Source organism: Salvelinus sp. IW2-2015, unplaced genomic scaffold (assembly GCF_002910315.2).
Source record: "Salvelinus sp. IW2-2015 unplaced genomic scaffold, ASM291031v2 Un_scaffold1077, whole genome shotgun sequence".
Taxonomy (NCBI): Eukaryota; Metazoa; Chordata; class Actinopteri; order Salmoniformes; family Salmonidae; genus Salvelinus; species Salvelinus sp. IW2-2015.
The window spans coordinates 218,039-229,521 of record NW_019942718.1 but is presented as its reverse complement, the minus strand read 5'-3'; the positions used below and the strand labels follow the sequence as shown (position 1 = coordinate 229,521).

Here is an 11,483-nt window from a genome sequence, read left to right as displayed (position 1 = left end):
GAAGTGGTTGCTATAGAGGGACGAAGTGGTTGCTATAGAGGGATGAAGTGGTTGCTATAGAGGGATGAAGTGGTTGCTATAGAGGGATAAGGTGGTTGCTATAGAGGGATGAAGTGGTTGCCATGCGATAAAAGTGGCTTAGGTGAGACTGGACTGGTGGATGTTGCTAGCAGGGGCCAGTGGTGCAGGTCAGTGTGGTGTATGTGTTTGTGTGTATCTGTTTGTGTAAAAAAAGAATAGTAAAATAATAATGTTTTATCGTCACATACACAGGATAGGTGCAGTAAAATGTGTTGTTTTACAGGGTCAGCCATAGTACTAAGGCGCCCCTGGAGCAAATTAGGGTTAAGTGCCTTGCCGAAGGTCACATCGCCAGATTTTTCACCTTGTTGGCTCGGTTATTCGAACCAGCGACCTTTTGATTACTGGCCCAACGCTCTAACCGCTAGGCTACCTGCCGCCTGTGTGCCCATGCATGTGTGTACGAGAGAGTATGTGAGTGTGTGTGAGTTTGCATAAGACTTACCAGCCCATGGAGGGGGGCATCTGTCCTACACCGCCAGGGGGTAGGGAGTAGAAGCCTGAGATGTCCTGGGACTGGGGCCTGTGAATGCCTGGAGGGGACATGCAGGAGAAGACACGCTCATTAACTCAGGGCCCCTGACTCAGCAAGGGCCTCATTACCTGGCTGGGCACCTACCACCTACCACACACACAGGTCACACACACACACGCGCACACACACGCATACACACACAACCACCCCATTCTCATACATCCCTGCTGTGTGTGTGTATGTATGTGTGTTTGTGTGTATGTATGTGTGTGTGTGTGTGTGTGTATGTATGTGTGTTTGTGTGTATGTATGTGTGTTTGTGCTCACTAGCTAATTGGAAGGGTCAAGGGGGTGTTGATGTAAGATGTACGAGAACTAAGGTCAAAGGTTTCCACCAGAGGCCCCCAGCATCTTGTTGATCCAGTACATCTGACTCACTACCAAGTGAAGTGGAAAAAAACTCTGTGAACTAGGTCTTTCATTCCACTCCTTTGTAACAGCCAGCCTCCTGTGAAAATAACATTGCCATTCTGAGCTTCTGTCATCTTCTCCTTGGGCCAGCTGTTTTACTGTTTGGTCCCTGCTGCCTGCATCGCACCACCAACAATAGCTTTATAACAAAGGGATCTTGATCCAAGTTCCATCCCATGATGTGTCAGTCAGTCAGAAGCTCCTGAGAAGATGTGATGTTTTCCATTATGGAGATGGGCCCACATAAAAGAGCAGCGTCCCGACACAAAACAAAATGGCTTTCTCCGTGCCTTTCAAAGGAAGTCATTTGTCAACAGCGAGCACCTAGCACTTAAGCACAACCCYAAGGTAACCTATATTTGTTACAGAAGAATGCTGCAGATGACTGTAATTTGCCGTTGCTGTAGGCCTGTTTCTGCACTGGACCATCTATAAATCTGAAGGACTGGAATGTGACTGAGTCAACGTGACTCTCATCCTTCCCTCCAGACCTGTCCCTCCCTCCCTCCCTCCAGACCCGTCCCTCCCTCCCAGTCCTCCCTCCCTCCCTCCTCCCTCCTCGGCCTCCCTCCGTACCCTCGCCTCCAGACCCGTCCCTCCCTCCCTCCCTCCAGACCCCTCCCTCCCTCCAGCCCGTCCTCCCTCCTCCCTCCAGACCCGTCCCTCCCTCCCCCCTCCCTCCCTCCCTCCAGACCCGTACCCTCCCTCCCTCCCTCCCTCCAACCCGTCCTACCCTCCCTCCAGACCCGTCCCTCCCTCCCTCCCTCCCTCCAGACCGTCCCTCCCTCCCCCCTCCTCCAGACCCGTCCTCCCTCCCTCCAGACCCGTCCCTCCCTCCCTCCCTCCAGACCCCTTCCTGAAAAAGCCCCTGTCCTTCGTGTAGAGAACAGCTTTCAGTCTCAGTCTCTACTCTCCAGAGTCCAAACACAGTTACATCACACAAACTTCTGATGACTTTGGACTAGTAATATCTACATTTAACTTCAACTTCCAGTTATTCATTTTTTGCCTATTTTGTTGCTCTACTAATTCAGTAAATAACAACATGAAATACTCCTGGAATGACCATTTAAAAACATATGTGAAATGACATTAGACCCAGAATCAGTCACCAGTAAAAGATCAAACTGGTTAGTCAGATAACTCCCCAAGATGTTGTTAGAATATACTGTTTAAAATAGCATTTCAATACTGATGACCTTTTACTGTTACCAAAACCACAATAAGTGAAACTGCTATCATATCACAGTTGTAAATGAGTGGCCAGTAGCTCATGTGCTGTGCCCTGAAAAGGCCTCAAAGTGAAAACCCAGTACAGTACAGTAGTTTTGGTTTCTATTCAACTTCTCTCTTTTTCACCCTAATGCAGCAAAACAGTCACATCTGACGACTGCACACGRGAACAAATGTGACAAGATGGTGTGACTTTGGTTCGGTATGATGGTTGACACACTGAATGACTAATAGTACAGGTCTGTACTGAATGCACTGACTGACAGATGAAATGACAGACTGACAGGTTGACTGACATGCAGGCAGACTGGCAGAGTGAGGGAAAGGAAGACGGATGGAGGGTATGTGAGGGGCCTATTGTCAGAGAAGCTGCTGGAAACTCACACTCTGTCAGCTGTGGTCTCTGTACACTGCATTATGAGGTATGATGTGAAATGTGAGCTTCCTGCACTGTAAGGTGTCAGGTAAGAGGGGTGTGATGTGATTATGTGTGAGCTAAGGGGGTGAGGTGAGAGGGTGTGAGAAGGGGGTAAGGACTAGGAGCTATCAGGTGTGTACAGGGAGGCCTAGACCTCTCATTATGGGCTGAGTCACTGGCATCAACTCTCACATCACCCCTGGGCATTGTCATGTTACTTAGCTACTACACTGCCCAGCCCCAGTCTAGACAAGGAGTGGCAGAGCAGGGGGATTCACAGCTGGAGACAGATTGTCTGGGCTGGGGCCTGCTACCCTGCACTGCTCTGTGAGAGGGGCCTTCACTCTCTTCCCCTGCCTCAGGGCCTTTCTCTGACCACAGGCAGTAGTACTGACAGACAGACAGACACAGTCTTGGCCACACTCCAACACTGATCGCTATTCAGCCCAGGTCAGTCTTCATCAGATCACTACAGGAGGACATTTTCTTCAGCTCGTTAATTAAAGCTGTGTTTGGGTTCAAATGTAGTTTTTCCCTTCCACTGAAAATGAATCAGATCTATAGAATTGATAAAAATGAAATTGAACACGTGTCCATCGCTATCTCTCTGCATGTGAGTAGTAAGCTCATGTGAGGAGATGTTGAGGAGAGTGATGGAGAGCTCGTGGTGTGTGGAAGTCTCTGAGTGACTATGTGAGCCAAGTGTGCGAGCGACTGTGAGAGCGTCCTAAGCAGAACCTTGTGGATGGCCCTGTGTGATTGTCACCCTAATTGCTTCCAGCTCTGTGTGTGTGTGTGTGTGTGTGTGTGTGTGTGTGTGTGTGTGGTGTGTGTGGTGTGTGTGTGTTGTGTTGTGTGTGTGTGTGTGTGTGTGTGTGTGTGTGTGTGTGTGGTCGTGTGTGTGTGTGTGTGTGTGTGTGTGTGTTGTGAAGGGGGTTTGTGTGGCAAGCAGCCCCTCTTGGGGATGGGACCACTTCAAGTGCGGTGGTGGGACAGCCGGGGGCTCCCTGGAAAGAAGGGCCTGTCTCTAGCCGGCATCGCAATGGCACCCTTTCCTACATAGTGCACTACTTTTGGCCAGGGCGCATAGGGCTCTGGTGATAAGTAGTGCACTATACAGGGAATAGGGTGCATTTAGGATGCAGCTCCTGTCTCTGGGCTGCAGATGCTCGCTCCACACGGCTCCACTGCTGCAAGCTCAGGAATCAGGGGTGGAGTTTGTGTGTGTGTGTGTGTGTGGGGATGGGGGGGTTAGAGGATGATTGTACTACTCTGCTGTGGTGACTGACAGGAGAAGGCTAGAGGATGATTGTAGTACTCTGCTGTGGTGACTGACAGGAGAAGCTAGAGATGATTGTACTACTCTGCTGTGGTGATGACAGGAGAAGGTTAAGAGATGATTGTATCCTCTGCTGTGGTGACTGACAGAGAAGGTTAGAGGATGATTGTACTACTCTGCTGTGGTGACTGACAGGAGAAGGCTAAGAGAATGATTGTAACTCTGCTGTGGTGACTGACAGGAGAAGGCTAGAGGATGATTGTACTACTTGCTCGTGGTGACTGACAGGAGAAGGCTAAGGATGATTGTACTACTCTGCTGTGGTGACCTGACAGAGAAGGTTAGAGGATGATTGTACTACTCGGCTGTGTGACTGACGGAGAAGTAGAGGATGATGTACTATCTGCTGTGGTGACTGACAGAGAAGGCTTGAGGATGATTGTACTACTCTGCTGTGGTGACTGACAGTAAGAAGGTTAGAGGATGATTGTACTACTCTGCTGTGTGACTGACAGGACGAAGGTCTAGAGGATGATTGTACTAACTCTGGCTGTGGTTGACTGACAGTGAACAGGTTAGAGGGATGATTGTACTACTCTGCTGTGGTGACTGACAGGAGAAGGCTAGAGGAATGATTGTACTACTTTGCTGTGGTGACTGACAAGGAGAAGGCTAGAGGATGATTGTTACTACTCTGCTGTGGTGACTGACAGGAGAAGGCTAGAGGATGATTGTTATCTCTGCTGTGGTGACTGACAGGAGAAGGTGAGGGATGATTGTACTACTCTGCTGTGGTGACTGCCAGGAGAAGTTAGAGGATGATTGTACTACTCTGCTGTGGTGACTGACAGGAGAAGGCTAGAGGATGATTGTACTACTCTGCTGTGGTGACTGACAGGAGAAGGCTAGAGATGATTGTACTACTCTGCTGTGGTGACTGACAGTAGAGGTTAGAGGATGATTGTACTACTCTGCTGTGGTGACTGACAGGAGAAAGGCTAGAGGATGATTGTACTACTCTGCTGTTGGTGACTGACAGAGAAGGTGAGGATGATTGTACTACTCTGCTGTGGTGACTGACAAGGAAGAAGGTTAGAGGATGATTGTAACTTGCTGTGGTGACTGACAGTAGAGAAGGTTAGAGGTGATTGTACTACTCTGCTGTGGTGACTGAACAGGAGAAGGTAGAGGATGATTGTACTACTCTGCTGTGGTGACTGACAGGAGAAGTCTTTCCCACTGGCCTGGCTGGTGTGTGTTAGGATGAGGGAGATGATAGGTTGACCTACCTTTCTGACTCATGTCTGTGGGCAGGTGGGGGGGGCTGGGGTTGAAGTGGTCGTTGCTGTAGGGCAGGAGGGACGTCAGGGGGTGCATCCCGTGAGACTGTTGGACCACTGAAACTTTGTTGGACTGCAACAGAGAGTGAGGGGGAGACAGACAGAGAGAGAYAGACAGACAGACAGACGTAATTTTAAGCATAGCTTGGAACAAACAGATGTGCTTTGGAAGCAGAATACATTTGCTCCCATTCGGTTGGCTGGGGATTCGGGGAGGGGTGGAGGGTGGAGGGGTGGAGGGTGGAGGGTGTGGGGGTACATTTGATCGATAGGCCTTTGATGATCAAGGGAGGTTGCGTGAGAGCTTGTTTGCTTTCATGTTTCTGTTTACAAATGGCTTTCAATAACTTAGCGTGAAATCCCAGTTGATTAGTGCTAATGTTGGAAACACGCAGGTGGGAGCTGTGTGACATTATGATATGTCACAAAGTGGTATGACCATGTTGGGAGGTATTCACCGTTCTTGGCACAGTTCCAGAGTAGCAGAGCACTCTTCATATTTTTGAGTCGAGGATGTGTGTTGTGTTTGAAAGTTTGGCTGCATCGGCATTAAGCATTTTCATCGTGAATGTACATATTTCGAGAAAACTTCTGTTTCTCTCTGCTGCTCTGAAGACTCCAGCAGCAGCACAACAGAGAGAGGCTGAGGCTCGCCTGGCCGGCTTCACATTGGCCCCCTGCCCTGTTTTATTAAGTGAAATGCCTTATCACTTTTAAGGCAGTCCTTCCACGCGCCGCCGACACACATTACTAAACCCACTTTCACATTACCCTACTCCCCGCCTGATTACATCACATCTAAACCTCTTAACATTGGTTTCATCAGATATGATGTGGGAGAGCAAACAAAATACTACCACTACTTTTAATGTTCCAAACACACAGCAACACAAACTCAGAGCTGAGAGAAGAGAGAGAGAGGTATCCAATACTACCGTGGGATATGCATCAACAGCAACCTTGGGGAAATCCTCTGCATTATCATTAACAGCAGACTTGTACATTTCCTCAGTGAAAACAATGTACTGAGCAAATGTCAAATTGGCTTTTTTACCAAATTGCCATATGATAGAGAACGTATTCACCCTGTACACACATAATTGACAAACAAACAAAACAAACAAAATCCCAAATATCACTAGTAAGTTGTGCGTGCAAGTTCTTATGTCTTCTCATGCTTTGTCGATTTCAAAAAAAGCTTTTGACTCAATTTCGCATGAGGGTCGGCAATACAAATTGATGGAAAGTGGTGTTGGGACACAAACATACGACATTATAAAATCCATGTACACAAACAACAACGCAGAAACTGGCCCAAGCCCCCCCTCTTCTCCTTGGCCCAAATCCAGACAGCTGATGTTCTGATAGAGCTGCAAAATCCGGATCCCTACAAATCAGCTGGGCTAGACAATCTGGACCCTCTCTTCCTAAAATTATCCGCCGCCATTGTTGCAACCCCTATTACTAGTCCGTTCAACCTCTCTTTCGTATCGTCTGAGATTCCTAAAGATTGGAAAGCTGCTGCGGTCATCCCCCTCTTCAAAAGGGAACACACTCTAGACCCAAACTGTTACAGACCTATATCAATCCTGCCCTGCCTTTCTAAAGTCTTCGAAAGCCAAYTGAACAAACAGATCACCGAACATTTCGAATCCCACCGTACCTTCTCCACTATGCAATCTGGTTTCCGAGCTGGTCATGGGTGCACCTCAGCCACGCTCAAGGTCCTAAAGGATATCATAACCGCCATCAATAAAAGACAGTCCTGTGCAGCCGTATTCATCGACCTGGCCAAGGCTTTCGACTCTGTCAATCACCGTATTCTTATCGGCAGACTCAACAGCCTTGGTTTCTCTAATGACTACCTCGCCTGGTTCACTAACTACTTCTCAGATAGAGTCAGTGTGTCAAATTGGAGGGCCTGTTGTCCGGACCTCTGGCAGTCTCTATGGGGGTGCCACAGGGTTCAATTCTCGGGCCGACTCTCTTCTCTGTATACATCAATGATGTCGCTCTTGCTGCGGGTGATTCTTTGATCCACCTCTAAGCAGACGACACCATTCTGTATACATCTGGCCCTTCTTTGGACGCTGTGTTATCAAACCTCCAAACGAGCTTCAATGCCATTACAACTCTCCTTCTGTGGCCTCCAACTGCTCTTAAATGGTAGTAAAAGAAATGCATTCTCTTCAACCGATCGCTGCCCGCACCCGCCTGCCCGACTAGCATCACTACTCTGGACGGTTCTGACTTAGAATATGCGGACAACTATAAATACCTAGGTGTCTGGCTAGACTCTAAACTCTCCTTCCAGACYAATTTTTTTCAATTTTCGCCTAAAATGACATACCAAAATCMAACTGCCTGTAGCTCAGGCCCTGAAGCAAGGATATGCATATTCTTGGTACCATTTGAAAGGAAACACTTTGAAGTTTGTGGACATGTGAATCGAATGTAGGAGAATATAATACAATAGATCTGGTAGAAGAAAATACAAAGAATACCTTTTTGAAATGCAACAGAAAGGTCCCACTTCTAACCATCACTCTGGTTGTAATTCCGATGGTGTCCACAAGATGGCGGCAGTGTATGTGCAAAGTTTCAGACGGATAACTTGAAGTATGAGCGAACTACATGACATTTATTGTGAAATCAGCCAGGTACATTTAGGCAAATCGAGAAGGAGACATTTGCATTTATATAACAATTTTCTGCAAGAATATTGTCAAATCTGTATACTTGGACTTTGATTTAGCTTTTCCAGTATTAGTAGCCATATTATAAGCTCAACATTTGCAAAACAACCAGTTTTCATAACCTCATAACTCTGAATATTCTTATAATTTTTGTCCAAAAGGAAAAGGCATGCTGTTGCACAAGGTTAGCAGCTACATTTTGCGACAGATACAGGGTTTCCGTAAATACTCCAGTAAAGCCCAGCTCATTGGCTATCTAGCTAGCTTTGTTTGACCCCGATTGGTGCTTATTTGACAAATTTAGTGTCGATCAAGTGAAGACTGCCCACGTCATCGGTGTGCCATGAAGGKKTCGCTSTCTGAKCAAATWMGGTGTCCTATKGGATATACTACACCCCTAATGATATAGTGAAGTCTGGTTACGTTCTAGGATCWCTGAGGWAWARATARGAARYTGATTTGACTGGTTGAAACAACGTTTAGGGTTAGATTTTCACAGATTCCTTTCTTTGCAAATTGAACGAGTGGAAATACAAAATCGATCGTGCATGCTATATGGACCTCTTTAGGATATGAAGGATTTTATCTAACAAAACGACACTTCATGTTATCTCTGGGACCCTTTGGATGATAAATCAGASCAAGATTTCAGAATGTATGTACAAATTTCACCTTCAGACGTGAATTTAACAAACCTATCGAGGTGAAAAAAGTGTTTTGTTGTTAGGAGCTCTCCTCAAACAATAGCATGGCATTTTTTCACAGTAATAGCTACTGTAAATTGGAGAGTGCAGTTATATTAACAAGAATTTAAGCTTTCAGCCGATATAAGACACTTATATGTACCAACATTTGTTGTTCCTCTAAAATCTGCGATGGTGACAGAAGGCYCTGCATGATTTACAACTGTCCCGTTGACGGGACGCCTATCCCTGCATCTCCAATTKAAAATTAAATCTAGAATCGGCTTCCTATTTCGCAACAAAGCCTCCTTCACTCATGCTGCCAAACATACCCTCGTAAAACTGACTATCCTACCGATCCTTGACTTTGGCGATGTCATTTACAAAATAGCCTCAAACACTCTACTCAGCAAATTGGATGCAGTCTATCACAGTGCCATCCGTTTTGTCACCAAAGCCCCATATACTACCCACCACTGTGACCTGTATGCTCTCGTAGGCTGGTCCTTGCTACATATTCGTTGCTAGGTAAAGCTCTGCCTTATCTCAGCTCACTGGTCACCATAGCAACACCCACCTGTAGCACACGCTCCAGTAGGTATATTTCACTGGTCATCCCCAAAGCCAACACCTCCTTTGGCCGCCTTTCCTTCCAGTTCTCTGTTGCCAATAACTGGAACGAATTGCAAAAATCACGGAAGTTGGAGACWTATATCTCCCTCACTAACTTTAAGCGTCAGCTGTCAGAGCAGCTTACCGATCGCTGCAGCTGTACACAGCCCATCTGTAAATAGCCCATCCAACCAACTACCTACCTCATCCCATATTTGTTTTTGTTTTTCTGCTCTTTTGCACACCAGTATTTCTATTTGCACATCCTCATCTGCACATCTGTCACTCCAGTGTTAATTGCTAAATTGTAATTACTTCGCCACTATGGCCTATTTATTGCCTTACCTCCTTACTTCATTTGCACACACTGTATACAGATTTTTCTCTTGTGGGTTACTGACTTCCGTTTGTTATCCCATGTGTAACTCTGTGTTGTTTGTTTTTGTCGCACTGCTTTGCTTTATATTGGCCAGGTCGCAGTTGTAAATGACAACTTGTTCTCAACTGGCCTACCTGGTTTAAATAAAGGTGAAATAAATAAAATAGAAATGTCTTTCCACAGGGCCGTGGGTGAGACAGGGTAGCAGCTTAGCCCCACCCTCTTCCACATATATATCAACGAATTGGAGTCTGACCCCCGTTACGAATTTGTCTGTTATGATCTGGTGCGTCTGTCCCCAACAAGGAGGGCCTACAGAAGCACCTAGATCTTCTGCACAAGATTCTGTCAGACCTGGACCCTGACAGGAAATCTCAGTAAGCAAAAATAATGGTCCAGTTGCCAGGACAACAAATACAAATTCCATCTAGAACATGTTGCCGAGAGCACAAAAAAACTATACATACCTCGGCCTAAACATCGGCGCCAAAGTTAACTTCCACAAAGCTGTGAGAAATCAGAGAGATAAGGCCAGAAGGGCCTTCTATGCCATCAAAGGAACATAGAATTCGACATACCAATTAAGATCTGGCTAAAAATACTTGAATCAGTTATAGAACCCATTGCCCTTTATGGTTGTGAGGTCTGGGGTCCGCTCACCAACCAAGAATTCACAAAATGGGACAGACACCAAATTGAGACTCTGCATGCAGAATTCTGCAAAAACATCCTCTGTGTACAAGGTAAAACACCAAATAATGCATGCAGAACAGAATTAGGCCGATACCCACTAATTATCAAAATCCAGAAAAGAGCAGTTAAATTCTACAACCACCTAAAAGGAAGCGATTCCCAAACCTTCCTTAACAAAGCCATCACCTACAGAGTCCCCTAAGCAAGCTGGTTCTGGGGCTCTGTTCACAAACAGACCCCACAGAGCCCAAGGACAGAAACACAATTAGACCCAACCAAAATCATGAGAAAACATAAAGATAATTACTTAAAATAATTAGAATTAAAGAATTAACAAAGAAAGAATTAACAAAAAACTGCGCAAACTAGAATGCTATTTGGCCCTAAACAGAGAGTACACAGTGGCAGAATAGCTGAACACTGTGACTGACCCAAACTTAAGGAAACCTTTGACTATGTACAGACTCAGTGAGCATAGCCTTGCTATTGAGAAAGGCCGCCATAGGCAGACCTGGCTCTCAAGAGAAGACAGGCTATGTGCACTGCCCATACATTTWATTTATTTATTTAACTAGGCAATTCAGTTAAGAACAAATTCTTATTTACAATGACCGCCTAGGAACAGTGGGTAAACAGCCTTGTTCAGGGGCAGAACAACAAGATTTTTACCTTGTCAGCTCGGGGATTCGATCTTGCAACCTTTCAGTTACTAGTCCAACGCTCTAACCACTAGGCTACCTGCCTCTAACCACTAGGCTAGCTGCCGACCCAATTAAAAATGAGATGGAAACTGAGCTGCACTTCCTGACCTCCTGCCAAATGTATGACCATATTAGAGACACATAATTCCCTCAGATTACACAGATCCACAAAGAATGAGAAAACMAACCCAATTTGGATAAACTCCCATATCTACTGGGTGAAATACCACAGTATGCCATCACAGGAGCAAGATGTGTGACCTGTTGCCACAAGAAGAACATGCACCATTGTAAATACAACCCATATTTATGTTTATTTATCTTCCCTTTTGTACGTTAACTATTTGCACATAATATGACATTTGAAATGTCTTTATTCTTTTGGATGTTTTGTGAGTGTAATGTTTACTGTAATTTTTTTA

The 11,483-nt window shown here is 45.9% G+C and overlaps 1 protein-coding gene across 3 annotated transcripts in view; it reads right to left on the bottom strand.

Annotated features, from left to right (window-relative positions):
• Positions 1 to 11,483, bottom strand: part of LOC112069673 (transcription factor 7-like 2) — a 58,753-nt gene that overhangs the window by 6,744 nt on the left and 40,526 nt on the right. For all 3 annotated transcript variants that reach the window (XM_024137037.2, XM_070438653.1, XM_070438654.1), the window contains exons 4-5: positions 5,247 to 5,370; positions 527 to 614 (exon numbers count right to left, since the gene is read on the bottom strand). In XM_024137037.2, coding sequence (XP_023992805.2) covers positions 527 to 614; positions 5,247 to 5,370 — 212 coding nt within the window. The remainder of the gene's footprint in view (positions 1 to 526; positions 615 to 5,246; positions 5,371 to 11,483) is intronic.